Here is a 22,846-nt window from a genome sequence, read left to right on the forward strand (position 1 = left end):
GCCCGGCCCCGCCGGGAGCCGGCAGCGGGCGGCGGCACGGGCGGGACGGCGCCGGGGCTGCTGAGGGTGAGGGTGAGTGTGCGGCGGGGCCGGGCCGGGCCGGGCCGGGCCGCGGGCTGCCCCAGCGCAGGGACGCGGCTCTTCACAAACCTTTCCTCACAAACCCTTCCCGAGGGCTGCCCTGCCTCGCCCCTGCCAGCGGCACATAGCACTTGAGGGGCTCCCTCGGGATGCTCCCATCGAACCCCACAGGGACACCCCCATCACAGAACCCAGAATGCTCCCACTGACCCTCAAAAAGCCACCCCCATCCATAGAGACCCAGGATGCTCCCATTTAACCCCACAGGGACACCCCCATCCCAGGGACCCGGAATGCTTCTATCGAACCCCACAGGGACTCCCCCATCCCAGGGGACCCAGGATGCTCCCACTGACCCTCACAAGGCCACCCCCATCCATAGAAACCCAGGATGCTCCCATTTAACCCCACAGGGACACCCCCATCCACAGAAACCTGCCAGCACCACCGTGGGGTCACACCCAGCTCCAGGAACCCAGGGTGTCCCCCATTCTCCCCAAAGCCAAAAACCCTCCTCGAAGGGATGCTTATTGCCCCATGAGGAGGGGGCAGCTCTGCTGGGGTCCCTGTGCTGCTGCTGTGGTTGTTGACATTCCTTATCCCAGGGCACAGGTTTCACTGCAGAGCCTGGACAGGTGGAGGCAACAGCATGGCTTATTTTTCAAAAGCAATTCAGTAAAAAAGGTGTTTGATTTCTGTCAAGTGATGCATTTGGGGGGAAGGGAGGATAAAGGCATTCTCCAACATGAAACTCAGGCTGCTGAGGTGAAGCTTGGTGTGGATCAGCTGTCGTAGGATCTCTTGAGTTTTTAGAGCTTTGTGGTGGAGCAGCTGATGGATAAACGTGTGTTGGGATACAGACAGCAAAACCTTGGATTAACATCCTGACTGAGTGCTGTTCTCATCCAGGATGCAGAAAAATCTGCTCTTTCTTGCAGTGAAGAAGAGGCAGGAGAACAGTGAGACACAGGACAAAGCTCCCACCTTCCCTGCAGCCTCCCCTGGCCTCGGGCAGCTCCAGATGTGCAGGTAGGCATGAACATGAACTAAGTGCTGGTTGGAAACAGTAACCATCATTAAAAACTCAGAATTCCCGCCTTAGCTTTTCCTAGAGTCTTGTTTCACAACTTCCAGAGTTCTCCCACTGTCAGAGAAAAATCTCATTCCTGATGGACTGAAATGATTGGGGCACTCAGTCTGATTGAAAGAATAAATTGCCAAATTAACACAGCCCCTCAGCTGTGAGATTGATCATTCCTCACATCTTTGGAACATGCAAACTCATGGATAGAACAGCAGGAGATTAACTGGGTATTACTAATTGCTAATCACAAAGGCTGTCAGGGTAAAATTAGAAAGGGAATTTTGTTGAAACCTTTTGCTCACTGCTTCCAGGATTTGGTTTTCACTTTTTTTTTTTTGTGGGCAGAACCTTCAAGCAATTTTTTGCTGGAAAAAGCAGATTGGCTTTTTTTTTTTTTCCCTGATTTTGATTAGCAAAATGCTGCAGCCGTGGAAGATGGGCATGCCAGCAGACTAAATCCAATTAGTGTGCCTTGAGCTAAGCTGCAGCAGTTATTGTCTGTGACAATTCACTGTCACTGAGACTGGTTTCTGCTGGGTCTGTGAGGACATGGGGGAGGTGCTGCTCCTCACCTGGCTGGGTCTGCAGGCTCTGGCTCTGCTGAGCCCTCTGGGGAGGGACCAGCCTTGCCCCAGCCTGGCCAGCAGCTGTTTGCTGAATGCATCTGGGTTATCCTCATGCTCTTGCCGTGCCTGGAACTGGTGTATGGACATGGAAACTCTTCCCAAAGTGTTCCTCAGCTCAGGGAAAGATCACTTCAAGCATTGCCAGGCTGCCTCAGTTGAGTGGGGCTGCCTGTGCCTGCACTTGGTCCCACCAGTTGCTGTACAGCTTCAGTCTGAAGGTGTTTGCCTTCTCCAAGCCAAACACTGGGATCTCCAGGATGTATGGAAGTCCAGACCAGATCCAGGAGTAACAGGAGGTGTAAAGAGTAACAGGCAGCAGTCCCATGTCTGTTGTGATCTCACCAAGCTTGGGCATTTTTAAGCTCAGTGTGAGGTCCCAGTGACCTCACCCTGCTGCTGGCTCTGCTCTAAGCTAAAGGTTCCACACAGGACCTCCAGATGTCCCCTCCTCTGAGGTTTTCTCCTTACTCTGAATGGAGTTAGGATGTAGATAACACATAACCAGCACCTTATCCTGTATGTGTGACAAACAGAAACCCCCCTGGATCCCTGGTGGTGCCATGTCCCCTCACCCACAGGTCCTGTCCCCACAGCAGGTGCCCGAGGTGCTGATGTGACACCCACCACTGGTTGCCAGGACCATGGGGAAACTGCAGAGTAAAATCAGCTTCCACACCACCAAATACAGGTAAAGCAACGCTGGGAGATCAGGTTTTGTTAATAACCAAGTGTGAGAGTGAAGAGAGCACAAATGAGCAGAGAATATGGCAGGCACAGGGGTTTAGTTTCATTATTAGATGTTTGAACCAGGTTTTCGTTTCTAGTCCTCACTTTTAAAGTCTGCTCAGCTTTTTGGGGGACTGAAATCCCAAGTGTCACTTACAGGAATGGCCAAGCACATAACCATGGCAGTGGTTGTGCTCTGTGATGGCTGAGGCAGAGCTCTGAAGGGGAACAGCTCCAAATACCCAAACTGTTTTGTTGTGTCCTCAGAGCCTGTCACCAGCCTTCATGGCCAAGATGAAATAATTCAGTCCCTGGCAGCAGGGAGAGGGTTCTGTACCTGGAGAGCAGCACAGGGTGGCACTGGGGGGACTCGTGGCCAGGGAGGTGTCACAGCAAAGAGCAACAGAGCCTGACCCATGTGAGGACTGTGGAGGCTGAGCCTGACCCATGTGAGTGACTGTGGAGGCTGGTGAGATCAAAATCTCTTTCCTTCTTTGCACCAGCACAGAGTGAGCAACAATTAAATATTCAGCAGCTCTGGAGCTGGGATAGGTCTGCTCCATCTCACTCACAGCCTCTCTCTGGCTTTCCAAGACAGATGTTGTTGTGTCAGAAGGTGCCAGAGGTGCCCGGGAATGGCACCTGACCTCTCCTGCCAGCCCTGCAGCTCCCAGTGCTGTCCCTGTTCCTCTGCAGGGCCGAGGGCTCCATGGGACAGACGGGACCCGCTGGTGCCTCCCGGCAGCACAGCCCTGCTCACACTGATGCTGTCACCTCTGTGGCTGCCCTCAAACCAGATCTGTGTGTGTCAGGAGGAAGGGATAAGGTGAGGTATCCCCTGGGACAGGATACTACATCAACAGCTTCAAAAATCAGGTTGAAATGTGAGCTTTGAACATTTCCGTGGATTGTGGCAATGTCGGTGCCTGGATTTAGAAAGGAAAAATGAGCTTAGAGTGAGGGCACACCCTTGAAGCACATGGAATCAAATTTTGTAACCTCTCCAGAGCTCATATCACATCAAATGCTCCCACCCAGGCTTGGGATCACCAGACTGACTCATACATCACCTGTCTTTAAGGGCAGCTGTCAGTGCTCTAGGAGCTGAAAACCAGAGGAACCTGTTCCCTGTGCTGTGGACTGTGCACAAGCCTTGGTATGACATATCCTCCCTGCCCTGCTCTCGTGCTGACCCCTGTCCCTGTCCCTGTCCCTGCAGAGTGTGGCTGTGTCCAGCTGGAGGTCTGGGGCTGCCCTGCGCCGCTTCACCGGCCACGAGCGCGAGGTCACCAAGGTGAGAGAGCTGGGGAGCCAGGAATGATGGAGCACTAGTTTGTGCTCCAAGAAAGGTGGGATCAGGGTATTCCTGGTGTCCAGCTGGGGATGGTTGGGCTGGATGACCTTAAAGGTCTTTTCCAAACTTAATGATTCATGATTCTGTGATCAGAACACATTAGCTTTTTCCCAAGGTCCCAACAGATACTTTTGGAAGCAGCATGGAGTGTTGCATTCAGACTAAACAGGGCTGCAGGAGGTCTGGATGTGAGCTTGTCTTCCCTTCCAAGAGACTGTATAGCAAAAGCTCAGGATGAATTATGAGGTCAAGCTTTTGATGCAGAGATGCCATTCACTTTTCTTCAGGCCTCATTCTACTAGACCTGACATTATTCCACAAATCAGCCATGCCTGGCTGAGACATTCTGGGAATACCCATGCCATGTGCCACAGCTGGCATATTCTGGGAATGACAGGGCTTTAATTTCCTTTCTGGAATTGGGATGACAAAGCCAAGCAGGCTTCTGGGAGAGCAGAGGGGCTGTAGCCATGCATGGTGTGGCCACTGCACCTCCACAGGCGTCCCCTGGGCTGTGGGTACTGCAAAGACAAAGGGGGCTTTGTTCACCTCAGTGCTCAAAACAGCTATGCACTGGGCTCATTTGGGTTTGTAAGGATGTTTTTCCTATAAAAGGAATGGTTTCTAAAACAAGACCTGAGAGCACCCATCCACCATCCCAGGCTCTGAAGGGATACGGGACAGAGTTGGGAGGCCAGGCTCTCCCCAGTCGTGTTCCTGCATGTGTTGGGCTGTGGCAGGAGAGCAGCAGAGTTGTGCTGTCCCTGTGAGCTGGGTGTGAGGATGAGCAGCTTCTCCTTCTGTCCTTGGCAGGTCACCTCAGCCCTTGACTCCAACAGAGTCTTCAGCGCATCCCGGGACAAGACAGTGATGATGTGGGAGCTTCACGGGACGTCAGGGCCAAGCCAGCACTTCCCAGGACATGACCTGGTTGTTACTGGACTGGCTGTGAGCCCAGGTGAGGGACATTACACTCCCACTCCCCATGGACTGACTGACAGTGTTTCATGCCCTGTTTTTGATGTTAACTTGTGGTTGCAGACGCCTCCCAGCTGTGCACGGGCTCCCGGGACAACACCGTGTGCAAGTGGGACACTGAGACTGGGGAGTGTCTGGGCAGAGCTGCAATCTCCAGGAACCTGGTAGGATCTGCTGGTTCCTCCAATCCCATCCCATCATCCATCTCCCTGCCTACATTGTTATTTCACACATGGAGCTGTGCAGAGGGGATTTTCTGGGAGCTTGGTGCCAAAGGGAGCCCTTGGGACACTGTGCACCTGGGCAGGCTCAGCTTGAGGCTGGTTATTCTTCTCCAGGTAACAACAAACACAGGAGCACAAAGGTACCAAGAGACTCGTGGCCATTTATCAATGCTCTGTCTCAGAGCTGTTTGGAAGCACACAGTCATGGAATCACTGGGGTTGGAAAAGACCTCTAAGACAGAGTCCAGCCATACCCCCAGCACTGCCACAGCCACCATTAACTCATGTCCCCAAGTGCCACATGGCACTACATGGCTTTTAAATCCCTCCAGGGATGATCACTCCACCATTGCCCTGGGCAGCCTGCACCAATGCCTGACCACCCTTTCAGCAAAGAAATTTTCCCCAGTATCCAACCTAAACCTCCCTTGGCACAACTTGAGGCAATTTCTTTTAATTGCTTGTTCCCTGGGAGCAGAACCTGACCCCCACCTGGGCTGCACCCCCTGTCAGAGAGTTGTGGAGGGCCAGAAGATCCCCCTGAGTCTCCTTTTCTCCTGGCTGAACAAGCCCCGTGCAGTGGGGCTGCATTCCCTCCTGTACCAGCCCAGATCTGGTGTGGGTACCACCCCTGGTGCCTGTGCTGTCCCTGCTCCCATGGCTCTGTGTCCTGCTCCTGGCACCTCCCAGCCTCAATCACCCCCAGCAACCCCACTGGGACTGGACCTGGCAGGGGAGCAGAAAAAGTCTTCATCCAACATTTCCAGCTCCCAACCCAGCAGGAGGAAGGAGAGGATGAGAGCTCAGTGGTTCCATCCTCAGGCAGACACAGCCTGGACTGCACACAGAGGTGGCTCCTGCTCATCCTTCCCTTTCCACAGGTCACACACCTGTGCTGGGTTCCTGGGGAGCCTTATGTCATCCAGACCTCAGAGGATAAAACCACCAGGTAAATTCTCCCTGTGGCCAGAGAGCAGGGAGGTACAGCCCGAGGCTGTTGTGGGGTTGGTTGTCATGGATCCTGCTGCTGTGGCTAAAAGCCACCTGCCAGCTCACCTGGGAGTGTGACCTCCAGCCAGGGACAGGGGCTGGGAGCAGCACTGGGTGGTGACTGGGGGTGAAAAGGAGAATTGGTGAGAAAGAAAGCTGCAGAGTGATGCAGCATGGATAAATGCAGGGAGAGCTTGGGAGCAGCCGGGGCAGAGCTGTGGGCACAGCCGGTGTGTGCGGGGGGGCTCAGAGGGAAGCCACGGCGGTGATGATGCCTCAGGGGCCCTCTGCTGTCCCTGCAGGGTGTGGGACAGCCGGGAGCTGCAGGTGGCGCACACGTTCCCAGCCAAGCAGCACATCCAGACGTGCTGCGACGTGAGCCAGGACGGGCGGTACTGCCTCAGCAGCAGCAGCGGCTCCGCCGGCCACGGCGCCGAGGCCACCGTGAGTGCCCCAGCCAGCCCTGGGCTCTGCCTGCCTCCCCTCCCACAGCCATGGCACACAGGGAGAGCAGCACAGCACTGCTCGAGGGTCTGAGTGCTCCCACTGCCTTGGCCTTGGGGTCTTCCTGCCTCTCCCTTTGGGAAATTTTGCTTGGAGAATATCAGCAGTTATTCCTCCTGCTTAAACCACTGGGATTTGCCCCATCCCTGGAAGTGTCCAAGGCCAGGTTGGATGGGACTTGAAGCACCCTGATCTAGTGAGTGGCATCTGTGCCCATGGCAGGGAGTTGAAACCCTTTAAGGTTCTTTAAGGTTCCTTCCACCCCAAACCAGTCTGGAATTTCATTTCAGTAAAACACACAGGGAAAAAACAATGGATGCCATTGAGGAACACAAGGTTCTTGCAGAAATTCTATAAGGGATCCCTTGTTCCAGCTGTTTCCAAACCAGGGATTCAGTCCTGCAGAGTTTCAGCCCTGTGTGTGAGGATCAAGAGGATGAAACGATCCCATCCCAGGGTGGGCAGGGCTGAGATTGGGAGGAGGCTGGACACTGCTTACCTGCCTGCACACCTTCTCTTGTTGGCTGTAATGGGTGTCCTCATCCCATGTCCTCAGTCACCAGTGGTGAAAATCCTTTGGGCTTTGATATTCTCCAGGACTGTGAGCATGAGCAGGGACAAGGGCAGTAGCCTTGGCACTCTGAGGGTTGGTGAGGAGCTCTTTTATCCCAACCCACCTTCCTGTCTTGGTAAAACAACCCCATGCTGGCAGAGCTGGGGCTCTACCACTGCCTGTTTCTGCAGCTCTGGGACCTGAGGCAGACCAGGGGCCGAGTGTGTGAGTACAAAGGGCATTTCCAGACCACCACCTCCTGTGTCTTCCTGCCCCGGGGCCCCACGCTCGCCCCCAGCATTGCCACATCCTCCAGCGACAGCACAGTGAAGGTCTGGGACCAAGGCACTGCAGGTAGGGGAGGCTCCTGCCCCCTCTGTGCTCCTTTCTCCTGGATAACAAACCCACTTCCCCCAGTTCTGTCTCCTCGTGGTGGTGGGCAGGGTGACTGCTGCAATCTCTGGAGTTCACTCCAAGCCTGCAGGGCAGGGTGGAGAAACGCCCTGGAGCAAACCCAGGGCTCAACAAACATGAAGGAGCTGCATGTCTCAGGTGACAGGAATCTTCTCTCAGCTGAAAGGAAGAATTACCAGGCAGCTTTTAAAGATACATCTGAGTTAGGCCATGAAAGGACAAATGATAAAAAAGAAAAAGAACATGGGAACTCCAGAGATTTCTGCAGGTATAAGTAGAAAGTTGTAAGGAATAGAATTTGTATTGGAGGACAGAGGGCTGGTCAGCCACCACACCCTCATTTTGGTTGTCCTCTTGAAGGGGAATCGTGGGCATTTTGGGGTTAAACCTGGTGGTGAGGGTGAGTCCTTCCCCGAGCTGGACACAAAGGGGTTTGTTTGCCTGCCAAGCCCTGCCATGGCAGCAGGTTCTTAGTAACCCTTGTGCTGCAGGCAGAGACCTCTTGGGAGCTGTTCAGGTTCACAGCATTAGACACTCCCCAGGGCTAAGCCCCTCTCCAAGGGAACTCATTTAAGATGGGATGAAAATAGAAACCTGAGGCTTTCCTGCAGAGAAGGGCCTTCTGTTCTCTTACCTGTTCCTTTCCTGTGCACCCAGGGTGGCTCTGGGGTGGCAGCAGCTTTGATCCTCTTGCCTTCCCAGCTGGGTGAGCCATAATCCAGCTGCTCTGGGAAGGGTGCAGGTCACAGGAGAGGCAGCTGCCTGTGGCCCCAGGCCAAGTGCAGCTCTGTCTGCAGCTCAGCCTGGGGCTGGGGTCTCTGCACAAACTGTCTCAGGGGGTTTAATAACAGACACAAACAAAAAGAAATAAGATTTACACAGGAGCCTCTTTCCCTCTTGGAGATTCATCAAAACCACGTGGTGAGTGTAGCACAGCCCTTAGGAAAACTGTCAGAAATTTGGGAGAAAAAGGAATGTTGGAAATGGCTCCAGGCACATCCTGCAGCTCTGCCCAGAGGGGCAGTAGGTCCATCCAGCCCTGCTTCCCCTCCCAGGAAAGGGCAGAGCCTGACCCCAGTGTGGATCCCTGTCAGCCACTGCCTGACTGGGCAGTGCACAGGGGTGAGAGTCTACTAGGGGCACATCCCAAGGTGCTGAAGCGTGGATCCAGGCAGCACTCACCCCTCTCAGGGGAGCAGAGCCTGGAGCTGGGAGGTTGGTGTGGCCCTGCCCCATCTCAGCCAACCCAGCCTCCCTCCCTCGTCCCTTCCCTTGCAGCCTGCCTGGCCACGCTGTGCCTCGAGGGCTCGGGCCCGCTGGCCTCGCTGGCCGCCTGCGACAGCTGCACCCTGCTCTGCGCCAGCTCCAACTCCGGCATCCACGTGCTCCGTGTGAGGGGCGGAGCGGAGCTGGCCCTGGAGGAGGTGGCAGCGTTCTGAGCACCGGAACCCTGTCAGACACTGGCCCTGGAGGAGGTGGCAGCGTTCTGAGCACTGGAACCCCGTCAGACACTGGCCCTGGAGGAGATGGCAGCGTTCTGAGCACCGGGACCCTGTCAGACACTGGCCCTGGAGGAGATGGCAGCGTTCTGAGCACCGGAACCCTGTCAGACACTGGCCCTGGAGGAGGTGGCAGCGTTCTGAGCACTGGAACCCCGTCAGACACTGGCCCTGGAGGAGATGGCAGCGTTCTGAGCACTGGAACCCCGTCAGACACTGGCCCTGGAGGAGATGGCAGCGTTCTGAGCACTGGAACCCCGTCAGACACTGGCCCTGGAGGGGATGTGACCCCCAAGAGCTGCCGTCACGGTGGGCAGCAGGGCTGGGGAGTTGCTGGTTGGTTTGTGGGTGACACAGGGAGGCATCAGAGCTGTCCAGGAGAAAAGCCAAACCCTGTGAGCCCTCAGGCCAAGCTCCTGCTCCTGACTGAGCCTCCTGCATTTTCCTTACAAAGCCTCCCTGCAGCCAGAGGCAGGCACAGGATGGGCAGAGGGGGGAGATGAGACACCAGGACCAAGGGACAGATACTTGAGCACCAGGCTGAGCACACACAGCTGGACCTGGGCTTGGACCACAGGAGACTGCAATGAAATAATTCTGTGTTAGTTGCTGGCCTCTCATTCCATTGTATTTTCCCTGGAAGGAACTGTGCTCACGTTCCCAAGGAACACACAGCTGCTCTCCAGCTGACAACAGGGAGGTGAATCTGACTTCTCTTTGCTCCTGAAGGTTTTCATCTGAGCTGGGAGGGACCCACCAGGATCCCCCAGCCCAGCCCCTGTCCCTGCCCAGCCCCCCCAGCAGCCCCAGCCTGGGCATCCCTGGCAGCGCTGCCCAAAGGCTCCTGGAGCTCTGGCAGCCTCGGGGCCGTGCCCATTCCCTGGGGAGCCTGGGCAGTGCCAGCACCCTCTGGGGGAAGAGCCTTGCCCTGAGCTCAGCCTGAGCTGCCCTGGCCCAGCCCCAGCCGTGCCCTGGGGGCTGTCCCTGTCCCAGGGAGCAGGGATCAGAGCTGCCCCTCAGGAGGAGCTGCAGACCCTGAGCCTCCCCTCAGCCTCTCCTGCTCCAGGCTGAACAAACCCAATGACCTCACCCCCCCAGCTGTTTTTCACACCATCAGAAATCAAACTCTGCATTGTGAAATTCCTGTAATTTCTCTGTTTCTTGTGAGACCCAGAGCACAGGACACACATTCAAAACCTGTTTAGATGTTCCAGGGCACATTATTTGCAAAACCTCAATTTAAACAACAAACAAGTACAAAAGCTCTCCCCAGGGCAGGGCAGAACAAGACAATCCTACACTTAGTGACCTCACACAGCAAACCCCAAGCAGGAGATGCTGAAATGGATTTGCAACATCCAGTCCATGGGACAACTCATGGAGTAGGACACAAAGTGGTACCTGGAAAAGAAGAGATTCCCTGGCCTTGGACATCTACTGTAAGTGAATCCAGGGGAATGCAGATCTCCAGCCAGAGACACCTGTGTGGAGGCAGGGGAAGGAGGGCACCTTATGCCTCTCCCTCTGGGCTCTCTCTCTAAATGCAAATCAAGTCTGAACTCACACTCCTACCAAAAAGGAAGATGAGAAGGGCAGTAACAGAAGCTGAAGCACACCCCAAACCTGAGATGCTCTGTGGTTACTGCAAATGTTTGGAGGACACCTGGAAGCTGAACTTGGAAGGGAGGGTAGAAGTACGTGGATCAAAATTACAGCAGAAAGTGGTACGTGCAGTATAAAACCAGTCCAAAATGTGGGAAAACCCCCAAGACTTGACACCAACCAAGCCTGGGCCAACAGTGGTGCTTCAAACACACCCAAACTCCAGAGCAGCCATGACTGCAGCTGCTGTAACACACTGGATTCCTGGTTTTTTCTTTAATATAAAAAAACAACCAAAAGTTATTAACGTCCCTGTCCCAGTCCATAACCAGTCCCTCTGAGCTACTCAGCTGTCCAGAGCTTGAAGGTTCTGTCGTAGGAGCAGGTGGCAATGAGCTGCCCATCCAGGGAGATGTCCAGGCCCATCACCTTCCCCTCATGCCCTGCCAGTGTCTTCAGGGGGGACCAGCCAGGGTGGGTCCAGATCTTGGCCGTGTTGTCGTAGGCGCCCGTGAGCAGGAAATTCCCGTGGTTGGCTGCACAGGAGGAGAGAGGGGAGAAGTGAGGCTTGCAATGACAACATGACATCCCTGCTCAGCAGCACAGGCCTTGCTGAGCTGCAGGTGTGCATGTGAGCTGCCAGAGGGGAGGGACAGGGAGCAGCAGGGACTCACGTTCAAACCTGACGCCGGTGACCAGGTTCTGGTGGGCAGGGATGGTGTAGATGCACTTCCTCTGCCGCAGGTCCCACACCTTGCACGTGTTGTCCCCGCTGCCCGTGGCCACGTGGTACCTGCCAAGGAGGGGAGGCAGAGCAGTGTTCAGGGAGTGGAGTTTACACTCAGAGCTCCCACATCAGTGCCAGCTCCCTCCTTACCCATTTGGGGAGAAGTTGATCCCGTAGATCTCCTTCAGGTGCCCTTCCAGGAACATGATACAGCGGCCTGTGCGCAGGTCCCACACCCGGCCAAAGGCATCCAGGCCTCTGCAAGCACAGGATCACACACTGAGCTGGGCTGAGAGGGACCCTACAGATCACCCTGGCCATGGCAGGGACACCTCCCACTGTCCCAGGCTGCTCCCAGCCCTGTCCAGCCTGCCCTTGGGCACTGCCAGGGATCCAGGGGCAGCCCCAGCTGCTCTGGGCACCCTGTGCCAGGGCCTGCCCACCCTCCCAGGGAACAATTCCTAATTCCCAATATCCCATCCAAAGCCCTCTGGCAGTGGGAGCCATTCCCCAGCAGAAATCCCTGGTCCCAGTAAAACCCTTGGTGCAGAGCAGGCACCCACCCGGTGCCAGCCAGGGAGCCGTCGGTGTGGAAGGCGATGTCGTAGACGCCCTTGCTGTGCCCCTCCTGGTGCAGGATCTCCTCCTGCGCCTCCAGGTCCCACAGGCGCCACGAGTGGTCGTAGCTGAGGAACAAAGCTCTCCTTAGTAACAGTCACTCAGGCTGGAAAAGCCCTCCAGGACCATGGAGTCCAGGTGTTAACCCAGCACCACCCCATTCACCACTAACCCACGTCCCCAGGTGCCACATCTGGGTGTTTTCTGAACACTTCCAGGATGGTGACTGCACCCCTGGGCAGCCTGTGCCAGTCCCTGGCCACCCTTTCTGTGAAGATGTTTTTTCCCCAATATCCAACCTAAACCTTCCCTGGTGCAACTTGAGGCTATTTCCCCTGGTCTCCATGTAACTCCAGGGAGAACAACAGGATATTTCACCAACCCTGGGAGCATTTTATTCCCAGTGTCTCACACAGGGACAGGGAAAGGAATCCCAACGAACTGCTGTCACTGACACTGCAGCAGCCCAGCTGTGGTCACAATGGCCAAGCCCTGCCCTGCTGTGGACAAGCCCTGACACCACAGGGCCACCAGCTGGGCAGCCCATGGTCACCTCTGGAAGCCATGGTCAGCAGCCCATGGTCACCTCTGGAAGCCATGGTCACCTCTGGAAGCCATGGTCACCTCTGGAAGCCATGGTCACCAGCCCATGGTCACCTCTGGAAGCCATGGTCACCTCTGGAAGCCATGGTCAGCAGCCCATGGTCACCTCTGGAAGCCATGGTCACCTCTGGAAGCCATGGTCACCTCTGGAAGCCATGGTCACCAGCCCATGGTCACCTCTGGATGCCAGTGCCCAGGTGTCCGTACCAGGTGGTGCCCAGGAACCTCCCTGAGGGGTGCCACATCACACGGGCCACTCTCATGCTGTGTCCCTCGATGTCTGCCACCGGCTCATCACTGAAACACAGAACAAACCATTGGCCACTGGGGTCTGGCTCGAGCCAGGCCTTTGCTCACACATTGTGATGGCAGCAGCAGCTCTGCTGAGGAAATCAAACCAGGCAGGAACATCAGAGCTGTACCCAATGACTCTGAACTCTGCCTTTGGGTCACACTCAAAGCTCTGAGTGAAACCCTTTCTCCACACCTCCTGCTGGCTGTAAAGCTCTCCTGGGATGATGATGATTATCAATGAAAATTAACAGGGCCCTTGTCATTAGCACTTTGGGAAGTACAGAAACAAACCATCAACTACCTGAACTGCAGGGAGTTCTGAGAACACAACATCCTGAACTGCAGCAACTCCTGCTGTTCTGTAGGATGCAGGCAGACAGGATGGAGGGGACATTTATTCTCCCAGAATGACAGGCAGCAGGTCAGGAGCATTCACACACCATCTGAACAGCAATGAAGTTTCTTTCCAACAGGTTAATTAAGAGACATGGTCACATGAGCCTAACAAACCCCCTCCCTGTCCCTTTTACAGGGAAACTGTTACAAACTGTGATTTCAGCTAAGGATAAACAACTGTGCCTCTGGGAGCTGCCTGCCCTTCCCAGGAGCCCTGCAGGCTCCACTTCTCAAGCAGGTGATGCTGAGGCTCAGTACCTGAACCCTTCTCCTCTCCCCAGGCCTGAGGGAGGTGCTGCCCATCTGCCAGAGCTGCTCTGTGCACTGACAGCCATTTGTCTGCAGCACAGGCAGAACGTTTTGTGCCTGATTGTGTATTTGGTCAATCCCTCTCCAAATCCTGGTGCTTTCCAACCACTCAAAAATTCATTTCTTAATATCCAAGAGGGGCAATTTTCTCCTAAGTGAGCTGTTAGAATGAAACAGTCCCCAGACCTTCCATCCATCAGCCCCAGCAGTTCAGCACTGCCCAGCAGCAATTCTGCCTCAGTCCCTTTCAGACCATCTCCCTCACCTTGGCTCCCTAATCAGGCTGATCTCTCTTCCTGCTGAACAGGGTGGCACATACTGAGGCCAGGGAGAGCACTGGGGCAGCTACAAGAAAAGGTCACATTGGCAGGAGGATGGTAAATGTCTGCAGGAACATGGAATGAACCCCAGCACAGCAATGCTGCAGCTGTGCACAGCTGGAACAGTTCTGACCTTTCCAGGTTCCAGAGTTTGACAGAGCCATCAGCTGCACACGAGGCCAGGCTCACGTCCTTCTTGTCCAGGGACACCGTGGCCTTGGGGTGGAACACGATGGCCCCCACGTTGGTGCTGTGTCCTGAAGGGAAAGAAAACCAAAATTTAGAATCTGCCACAAGATCTTGGCCAGTTCTTCAGAAAAGCAGCATTTCCTTGGCACTGGGGAGGGAGGTGCCAGTGAACTCTTCACTGTGTCCTCAGCGCTGGGTGGCATTGCCCTGTCACCCCCAGCCAAACTGCACTTCCAGGAGCAACCAAGGCAGAGCATCCAAAATGAAGGTTTGGATCCCTCAAAAATTCAATATATGAATCAAAGGATTTGTCCTCACATCTGTATTTAGTCCAAGTTGTGACCACTACTCAAAGAACCTCACTGTTGTCAAGTGACCTGCCCAAAACTGCTGCTGTTTGTAACTCAAGTAACACAAACCAGGTTTGGAAACCAAACCAAACTGTTCACAAACAGAAACAGCAAACTTGGAGCTGAGGTTTGAGCTGAAGGCCAGGTCTCCCTTCTCATTATATGACACATTCCCATGCTCCCAAGCCAAGGGATGCTCTCAGTAAGACAGAAATCTGCCTGAACACAACATTTTAAACCACAAAGTAATTCAGATGTGGGAGCTCAGCACAGAGAGAAACAAAAGAAGCAGAAGCCTCAGTGAGAGCCCCTCAGTACCTCGTAAGGTGTGAACCAGGTTGCAGTCAGGCACAGACCAGAGCTTGCACAGCCCACTCCTGTGAACACAAGGGATGGATGTCAGTGGAGGACAGCAAGGAACAGATCAGTGCTCTTGTTCAACCAGCTCAGATCAATCAATCTCTGCTCAGCTCTAAAGTGAGGTGATGAGAGCTCAGAGCAGCCTCTCACAACTCCCAAGGCTCCAAAACCATTGCTGTGCTCTCCCTGCCCCCAGAGCAGGTGCTGCCAAGGCAGGCTCACCAGCAGGCTGTGGCCAGCAGTTTGGAGTTGGGGCTGAAGTGGCAGTAGGACAGCGGGCGATCGTCCCCAATCTGGCTGCAGAAGTTATTCAAGGACTGTAAGAAAGACAAAGAAAATCATCAATAAATGACTGAAGTACAACCAGCCCAGAGCTATCCCCAGCCAAAGCTTGAGGTGAGGCCCTTGGAAAGTCACTTGCAAAGGGAGATGCTGCCTCAGAGCCACTCCAGCTCCAGGCAGGAGGGCCAGGGCAAGCCTGGCCCAGCACAGCCTGGGGCACAGCTCAGCCCCCAGGGCCACCCATGGTATGTGCCTCCAGCCCCAGAGCTCTGCAGCTGCAGCTCTGACACAGAGCTGGCTGGAGTTTGGCATCTGCCCACAACTCAGCCAAAGAATCCAACCAGACAGACAGGGCAGAGGGGAGAAGCAAATCCTCTGGAGTAAACAGGATTAGGGGGGCAGCACGCTCTGCCTGAGCCTCTCTGTTTGGTTAAGCTGGGAATCTGGCTTAGCATGCTCAGAAAGGGCATCTCAGAGTCATCCCAACCACGTTCAGCACCCAGAGTTGGCATTTCCCTGGCATTCCTGGGCTCCCCAGCCAGAGGCAGGAATACATTCCTTTAGCCTCACAGGTGAGTGGCAAGGCAGGACAGGGATGTCTCTGCACCCTCTGCCATGCACAGGGACAAATTACATCTCCCTGGAACACTCTGAAAGAGTCAGAAAAGGCTTCAGAGACAGAGGGAAAGAGGAAAAGCAGAATTTCCCAAGACTGCAGAGACTGATGTGCATGTGGACAGCACCTCAGGCAGCTGAACTCCTGCTGGGCTCTCGGAGGATCAGCCAAATCTTGTGAGCACAGCAGTGGAGCAGCTGCCAAAGCCAAACCTACCCGCAGGGATTTGTGCAGCTCCTGCCTCTGGGATGTCCTGGTGGCCTCAGGGATCTCCTTGAGCAGCCGAGCCTCCTCCAGCCTCTTTGCTGCCCTAGGGAGAGCAAAGGTGGGGTGGGAGCCCCAGAACTGCCCCTTCCCTGCTCCTGGAAATGCCTTTTCTCTGCTCTTCCCTGGATCAGTCCCTGAGAGCTCAAGCTCTGGGCTCACTGGACCTGCCTCCCCACTCCCTGCATTTCCTGTGCTCCCCACAGCAGGATCTGCCCTTGCATTGACAAATGTTTTCTGGTTTCTCTCACCTGGGGAGGGAGTAGTTGGCCAGCCACAGCCTGGCTGTTTTCAGACTGCGTGGACCCTCGTGGTACCAGGTTTGCTGATACTGTAAAAAAAGAATAAAAGTGATGGAAAAGCCCTGGTGCTGCTGCCCCTGTGTTCATTCCCCTCAGCTCCTCCCAGCAGCACCTGCCCCAAACCCTGCTGTGCTCTGGCCTCTTCTTAAGGGCTTTCTGCACAACTAAGGCCCAGGAAAAGGGATTTGGAGAGGTAAATCAAACTCTCTGCCCTACAGATCCAATCCTGAATGCTGCCACTTCACTCAACATTCCAGCTGAACCCTGACTCATCTGCATTTACTGACATGTAACTCCCTCCTTGTTTACACATCACCCAGTAAAGAAAAAGTCCAATTCTTTCTTACAGTACAGCTCAAAAATAATAAGGCAGAAGAGACTCAGAAAAGAGACAGAAGCACAAAGAGTAATCAAAGGCAGAGACAGATGCAGCAGCAGGAACATATTTTTTTCTTCCCAAGTGTGAAGGAAAGTAAGGGACTTGCTCCAGTAGGTAAGAGCCCACACACCTGCTCTCCTGGTCTGCACACTGAGAGCAGCACAGAGCAAGGTTTGTGAGTAAAAACCACACTTGGTGCTCCTCACTGAGAACAAACATTGCCACAGATTTGCTGAAATGGGCAACACAGAAAAAATCTGAAGGGACGACATGAGAATCCAGAGACTGGCCAAAGGCAGGAGTCCTGGATATATCAGAGGTGGATACACCATCCCTCCCTCAGCACTGAGGGGACAGGAGACACCCTCACCTCTTCTTTGGACTTTTTGGACCTGTCATCATCTTTCCTGGTCTTCTTTAACGCGTCTGTGCCAACCACCGAGAGGATGTTCCTTAGCCTGGAAGGGAAGTAATGAAGCTGGATTGAGTCAGGGAATTCTCAGCTCTCCTAACAAATACCAAGGTGACATTCCCACTGCCTTGGGGTCCTTAGAACAGAAATCCCAGACTGGTTTGGGATGGGAGGGACCTTAAAGCCCATCCAGTGCCAGCCCTGCCATGGGCACAGACACCTTCCTCTGTCCCAGGCTGCTCCAAGCCCCGTCCAGCCTGGCCTTGGGCACTGCCAGGGATGGAGCAGCCACTGACATTGAGGTTTTTGCCTGAAGGCCAAAGCACAAAATAAAATGCCATATTAAATTGCTGAAATCAGGCAATGTTGGGTCCCTTTTATTTATTATCTGTAGAGGTATATTTTGAAAAATCTTTAGAACACAGAGCTTTTCCTGGGCACTGCCAGGGATCCAGGGGCAGCCCCAGCTGCTCTGGGCACCCTGGGCCAGGGCCTGCCCACCCTGCCAGGGAACAATTCCTAATTCCCCATATCCCATCCATCCCTGCCCTCTGGCAGTGGGAGCCATTCCCTGTGTCCTGTCCCTCCATCCTTGTCCCCAGTCCCTCTCCAGCTCTCCTGGAGCCCCTTCAGGCCCTGGCAGGGGCTCTGAGCTCTCCCTGGAGCTTCTCCTCTCCAGGTGAGCACCCCCAGGTGTCCCAGCTGTCCCTATGGCACAGCCCTGTCAGGGCAGGGCTCTCTGCACCCCAACTGCCAGGAGAAGCTCTGGGGTTTGCCAGGTGTCCCCTCCCCGAGTGCAGGCCCAGCACCTCTCCCTGCGCTCCGCAGGGCCCTCTCCAAAGAGCGTGATGGGCTCTCCCAGGGCCCTCAGGCAGGCCTTGACCTCGCAGTCGTCTGTGGACACGTTGATCTGCCGCGCGCGCTTGCGGCGCTCGAACTCCGCCAGCACCTCGGCCTGCCGCTCGCTCATGTGGTCCTCGAGGTCAAACACCTCCCCTGGGCACACACACAGCCTGAGCACACGCAGCCAGCACGGCCCAGGGGACACCTGGGGCTGCCAGGGGCCTCTGCAGGTCACCCACAGCGTCCCCGCCCCGGCAGGGCCACCCCCAGCAGGGGACACAGGAGGGCTTGGGAAGTCCCAAGAGAGGGACACGGCACACCTCCCTCAGAGCCCTGGATCCCTCCCTCAGCTCCCCCGGAGCCCTGGATCCCTCCCTCAGCCCCTGGATCCCGCCCTCAACTCCCCCAGAGCCCCCATGCCCCTGGATCCCTCCCACAGCTCTCCCAAAGCCCCTCTGCCCTGGATCCCTCCCTCAGCTGTCCCAGAGCCCTGGATCCCTCCCTCAGCTGTCCCAGAGCCCTGGATCCCTCCCTCAGCTCCCCCAGAGCCCCCCTGCCCTGGGTCCCTCTGGAATGGGAAGATCTAAGCATGGAGCCGCCCACCCCTGAGTGCTTTTGAGGTGATGCCCAGAGACCAAGCAGAGACATTTGGAAGTGTCACATCTGCGGGGAGGGATAACAAAGGGTGTTTGCACATGCTCACCACTGCTGATGTTGATGTTGCCAGCCTCCATGGCTGCCTTCATGCCCTCCTTGCCCAGCAGCCCGGCCTCGCCCTTGGCCAGGCGCTCTCGCTCCTTCTCCTCCAGGCTCCCGTAGAAGATGGGAGCCCGCTTGGCCGGGGGAGCCTCGGCCTCCTCGGCAGCCTTGGCCTTGGGGGGCTGCGGGGAGAAACAGGGGAGCACAGAGTGTGGGACAGACACACAGAGCATGGGACAGAGCACACAGAGTGTGGGGACAGAGCACACAGCAAACAGCCTGCCTGTGCCAGGAGAACAGGGCTGGGCACCGTGCAAGGATCTCTCAGAATCCCAGCCTGCTTTGGGTTGAAGGGGCATTGAAGCCCATCCAGTACCACTCCTGCCATGGCAGGGACACCTCCCACTGTCCCAGGCTGCTCCCAGCCCTGTCCAGCCTGGCCTGTGGCACTGCCAGGGATGGAGCAGCCACTGGACATTGAGGTTTTTGCCCGAAGGCCAAAGCACAGAAGTAAAATGCCACATTAAATTGCTGGAATCAGGCAGTGTTGGGTCCCTATTATTCATTATCTGCAGAGGTATTTTTCGAGCAAGCTTTAGAACACGGAGCTTTTCCTCCTGCTGCTGAGCACCACAGCCAGGAGCGATGCCATGCTCCAGCTCCAGCTCCCTCCCTGGAACGCTGAAGAGTGAGGGGTGCCCGGCTCCCTCGCCCCGGAGAGGCTTCACACGAACTGCCCGGGAGAGCAACCAGGACTGGGTACAAGTGCAGGAAAACACGTGAGCCTGCGGGCTCCTTTAGAGTTCCGCTGTCACCGGGGCACCATAAACCCCGCACAGCAACAGCAGTCGCAATCCCCAAGGACTCTCCCGCTCCTGCGGGCCCGTGCGGGGAACGGGCCCGGAGACGCCCCCATCTCCCGGACACTCACCTCGGGGGGCCGGGCCCCGCCGCGAGCCGCCGGTGCCCGCGCGGTGGCCATGGCGGGACCGGGAACAAGCTCAGGAAGCGATGAGAAGCCTGGAATGGGAGCGGGAACGGGAACCAGAGAGCGGGAAAGGGGCGAGACTCGCGGTGCTCGGGCTCCGGCGCTTCACGGCCACTTCCGGGTCGCGCAGAGCATGCCGGGCGGAGTGGCGGTGCCCGCTAAGGGCGGGACGCGCGGGGCACGCCGGGAGGAGTGGCGGTGCCCGCTAAGGGCGGGACGCGCGGGGCACGCCGGGAGATGAAGTGCCCGCTAAGGGCGGGACGCGCGGGGCACGCCGGGAGGTGCGGTGCCCGCTAAGGGCAGTTCGCGCGGGGCACGCCGGGAGGAGTGGCGGTGCCCGCTAAGGGCAGTTCGCGCGGGGCACGCCGGGATATGCAGTGCCCGCTAAGGGCAGTTCGCGCGGGGCACGCCGGGAGATGAAGTGCCCGCTAAGGGCAGTTCGCGCGGGGCACGCCGGGCGGTGCGGTGCCCGCTAAGGGCAGTTCGCGCGGGGCACGCCGGGAGGTGCGGTGCCCGCTAAGGGCGGGACGCGCGGGGCTCGCCGGGAGGTGCGGTGCCCGCTAAGGGCGGGACGCGCGGGGCTCGCCGGGAGGTGCGGTGCCCGCTAAGGGCGGGACGCGCGGGGCTCGCCGGGAGGTGCGGTGCCCGCTAAGGGCGGGACGCGCGGGGCTCGCCGGGAGGTGCGGTGCCCGCTAAGGGCAGTTCGCGCGGGGCACGCCGGGAGATGCGGTGCCCGCTAAGGGCAGTTCGCGCGGGGCACGCCGGGAGGTGCGGTGCCCGCTAAGGGCAGTTCGCGCGGGGCACGCCGGGAGGTGTGGCACGCCGGGCGGGGCCCGCTGAGGGCGGGAGCGCTCGGTTGTGCCGCCGGTCGTGGTGCCGCCGGTCCCGCCTGTCGCGATGCTCCGTCGGAAGCCGACGCGGTTGGAGCTGAAGCTGGACGACATCGAGGAGTTCGAGAGCGTCCGGAAGGAGCTGGAGGTGCGCGCGGGGCCGGGCGCGGGGGGCTCGGCCCGCCCCCGGCCCTGACCGGCCCGTTCGCCCGCAGAGCCGCAGGAAGCAGCGCGACGAGGCGGAGGCGGCGGCGGGGGGCGGCGAGGAGGCGGCGGCGATCGGAGCGCTGGGCACGGAGCACAAGAGCCGCGAGCAGCTCATCAATGACCGCATCGGGTACAAGCCGCAGCCCAAGGCCGGCGGCCGCACCGCGCACTTCGGCACCTTCGAGTTCTGACCGGGCAGCCCCGGCCCCCTCAGCCGGGCGGGCCTCGCCGTGCCCCCTCCGAGCTGTTACGTTTTTGGTTTTTTTTTTAAGTTTGGTTAACACGCCCGTGAACGCCCCTTTGCCGAGTGTTTTGTTTTAAATAAACACTTATTTTTTATAATAAAAGAATCATAATCCCACGGCTGCAGTGACCGGTGGGGGTGGAAACACCCGGATCACCCGTTCCGTGCTGTGAGCAGGGGGATAAAACACCGCGGGAGGATCCTCTGGGAAAGTGATCTGGTGATCTTAACCAGACAGTGGAGTGGCCATCTGAACCTCCCGAGAGAATCAATCTTACTCTTTAAGTGTTAGATCTGAGCAAACCCACAGGTTTCTTGCTTTTCTTTCACAACCTGCGTTTTTCTCGTAATTTGTATTTCACAGAGCTCGCCTATGAGCTGGTTCACATAATTGTTTGCAGCAGCATGTGGTGTTAAAATCAGAAGTGTCTGAAAGGAGATCTCGATTTTAGAACTTATTTCTTCTCCTTTTCCTTTCCTTCTATTCTTTCTTCTCTATTCTGCTAAATGCATCAGAAAAATGTAAAGAACTGTCACTCTTGAAAACACAAATCTTTAAATGATAACAAACACCAATTTTTCAAGTTGTTTTCAGTTTCATCAGTTTCATGCACACATTAGGCTCATGTGGATAGCACACACATACACAAATTTCCCCTTAATAATTTTTAATCTTTTGAATCCTCTCTGCATCTTATCATTTTGGGAAGTTTGTCAAGTCTCTTTTGGCTCAAAGGTGCTTGTATTTACATGGCAATCTAGCTGTTGCTCTTTGTCCTTTTTTTACTACCTTTGGGAAAAATCCTTTTGCTGTAACATCAAAAGTACTGGGGTTGAAATAGTTATTGGCCCATAACTAGCAAGCTTTATTTCAGTCAAATCATAAGGGAAATAGACACAACAGACACCCTACCTTGGTGGCCCCACTGAAGAGAAGGTGCTGGAAGTGTCTGCTGAGTGTTTTGGGATAAAGGTGCCACAGCTCTGTCCTTCCCAAGGCAAGCAGGAGAGAATCCCCTGGGTTACATCAGATCCCAAATACATCCCCAGAGCTGCTGCAGTGTCTCACTGGGCCCTGGGCAGGGAGTGGCTGCAGGCCTGGATCATGGGCTGGCCTCATGGATGGGGAGGGACAGCCCAGATTCTCTGACTGAGCAGCTTCTCCTTTGCACTTCCCTGCTCCACCTCCATCCAGCTCTGCTCACTGTCCCCAGCTGCTCTGGTTTGTCACCCCTGGAGTGGAGCCCAGGGCTGTTTGCTGCTTGGAGCAAAGGCCACCAAACAGTTCCTTATGGCTGGTGGCACCTGGAAAGGCCAAGGGCACGTGGAGTTCTTCAGCTGGTCCCTGGATTTACCCTCAGCAGGTGCTGGGCAGGATGAGGTCAGATTTGATTTAGGTGAGGTTTGGGGCAGAGCCCACTCAGGAGGGGTCTGGCACACACTGGGGTGAGCTGAAGGAAGCAACTTAAAATTCTGAGCAGCTTCTTGGTGCTCAGCAAACTCTGCTCCCTGCAGCCTGGGGAACAAGCAGGGCAGGCTGCCACAGCCCTGGGCCTGCAGCAGGACACCTGCAGGGAATTCAGGAGCTGGAGGCTCCCCCTGCCTCTGGCCAGGGCTGTTTCTGACCATCTCCAGCACAGTGACCAGGGCTGGTTTTTCAGCATTCCTCCAAAGCGGACTTCAGTTAAATTCAGGCTTCCTGTGTTGTAGGTGCATCCAAGTCCAGGTCAGGCTGGGAAAATGTACAGAACTTCAAACTTTTCCAACTGGAAAGAGCCCCAGGCTGGCCTAGCAAAGAGATGCAGTTCCTGTCTAACACCACATACAATGATCAGGGGCTGCTCTGCTGGGCTGGCATTCCCAGCAGGCCCCAGCTCTGAGAGGACACCTCAGAGGTTGTTACAGCTCCATAAAACTCCTCTCCAGGGCAGGCAGATCTGGGAGGCACCAATTCCTCTTCCCATCCCTCCCCACAAAGT

The 22,846-nt window shown here is 56.2% G+C and overlaps 3 protein-coding genes across 3 annotated transcripts; 2 read left to right on the forward strand and 1 right to left on the reverse strand.

The window, feature by feature from the left end:
* Positions 1-5: 5 nt before the first annotated feature.
* Positions 6-10,932, forward strand: WDR31 (WD repeat domain 31). The gene is made up of 10 exons (XM_066562922.1): positions 6-72; positions 1,020-1,110; positions 2,385-2,479; positions 3,737-3,811; positions 4,685-4,829; positions 4,913-5,013; positions 5,955-6,022; positions 6,366-6,507; positions 7,312-7,474; positions 8,813-10,932. Exons 5-10 carry the CDS (start codon positions 4,742-4,744, stop codon positions 8,971-8,973), a joined length of 723 nt encoding a protein of 240 aa, XP_066419019.1. The 5' UTR covers positions 6-72; positions 1,020-1,110; positions 2,385-2,479; positions 3,737-3,811; positions 4,685-4,741; the 3' UTR covers positions 8,974-10,932.
* On the reverse strand, positions 10,162-19,684 carry PRPF4 (pre-mRNA splicing tri-snRNP complex factor PRPF4). The gene is made up of 14 exons (XM_066562921.1): positions 19,530-19,684; positions 18,603-18,780; positions 17,866-18,052; positions 17,015-17,102; positions 16,215-16,294; positions 15,916-16,009; positions 15,024-15,118; positions 14,760-14,818; positions 14,036-14,159; positions 12,791-12,880; positions 11,926-12,048; positions 11,513-11,620; positions 11,310-11,428; positions 10,162-11,171 (listed from the first exon to the last, which is right to left on the reverse strand). Exons 1-14 carry the CDS (start codon positions 19,578-19,580, stop codon positions 10,978-10,980), a joined length of 1,590 nt encoding a protein of 529 aa, XP_066419018.1. The 5' UTR covers positions 19,581-19,684; the 3' UTR covers positions 10,162-10,977.
* A 617-nt stretch (positions 19,685-20,301) lies between these two features.
* Positions 20,302-20,984, forward strand: CDC26 (cell division cycle 26). The gene is made up of 2 exons (XM_066563010.1): positions 20,302-20,564; positions 20,632-20,984. The coding sequence occupies exons 1-2, from the start codon at positions 20,484-20,486 to the stop codon at positions 20,812-20,814; spliced, it is 264 nt and encodes an 87-aa protein (XP_066419107.1). The 5' UTR covers positions 20,302-20,483; the 3' UTR covers positions 20,815-20,984.
* The last annotated feature ends 1,862 nt before the right edge of the window (positions 20,985-22,846 follow it).

This window comes from Molothrus aeneus, chromosome 19 (assembly GCF_037042795.1).
Source record: "Molothrus aeneus isolate 106 chromosome 19, BPBGC_Maene_1.0, whole genome shotgun sequence".
Taxonomy (NCBI): Eukaryota; Metazoa; Chordata; class Aves; order Passeriformes; family Icteridae; genus Molothrus; species Molothrus aeneus.

What these genes read in the sequence shown, in the direction of transcription:
- WDR31 (XM_066562922.1), top strand. Translation starts at nt 4,742, where the DNA reads ATGATGTGGGAGCTTCACGGGACGTCAGGGCCAAGCCAGCACTTCCCA. An exon ending in CTGCAATCTCCAGGAACCTG is followed by an intron (nt 5,014 to 5,954) that starts GTAGGATCTGCT and finishes CCCTTTCCACAG; the next exon opens with GTCACACACCTGTGCTGGGT. An exon ending in GCCACGGCGCCGAGGCCACC is followed by an intron (nt 6,508 to 7,311) that starts GTGAGTGCCCCA and finishes CTGTTTCTGCAG; the next exon opens with CTCTGGGACCTGAGGCAGAC.
- PRPF4 (XM_066562921.1), bottom strand. Translation starts at nt 19,580, where the DNA reads ATGGCCACCGCGCGGGCACCGGCGGCTCGCGGCGGGGCCCGGCCCCCC. An exon ending in CTGCTGGCCACAGCCTGCTG is followed by an intron (nt 14,819 to 15,023) that starts GTGAGCCTGCCT and finishes TTGTGTTCACAG; the next exon opens with GAGTGGGCTGTGCAAGCTCT. An exon ending in CACCGGCGTCAGGTTTGAAC is followed by an intron (nt 11,172 to 11,309) that starts GTGAGTCCCTGC and finishes CCTCCTGTGCAG; the next exon opens with CCAACCACGGGAATTTCCTG.
- CDC26 (XM_066563010.1), top strand. Translation starts at nt 20,484, where the DNA reads ATGCTCCGTCGGAAGCCGACGCGGTTGGAGCTGAAGCTGGACGACATC. An exon ending in GCGTCCGGAAGGAGCTGGAG is followed by an intron (nt 20,565 to 20,631) that starts GTGCGCGCGGGG and finishes GTTCGCCCGCAG; the next exon opens with AGCCGCAGGAAGCAGCGCGA.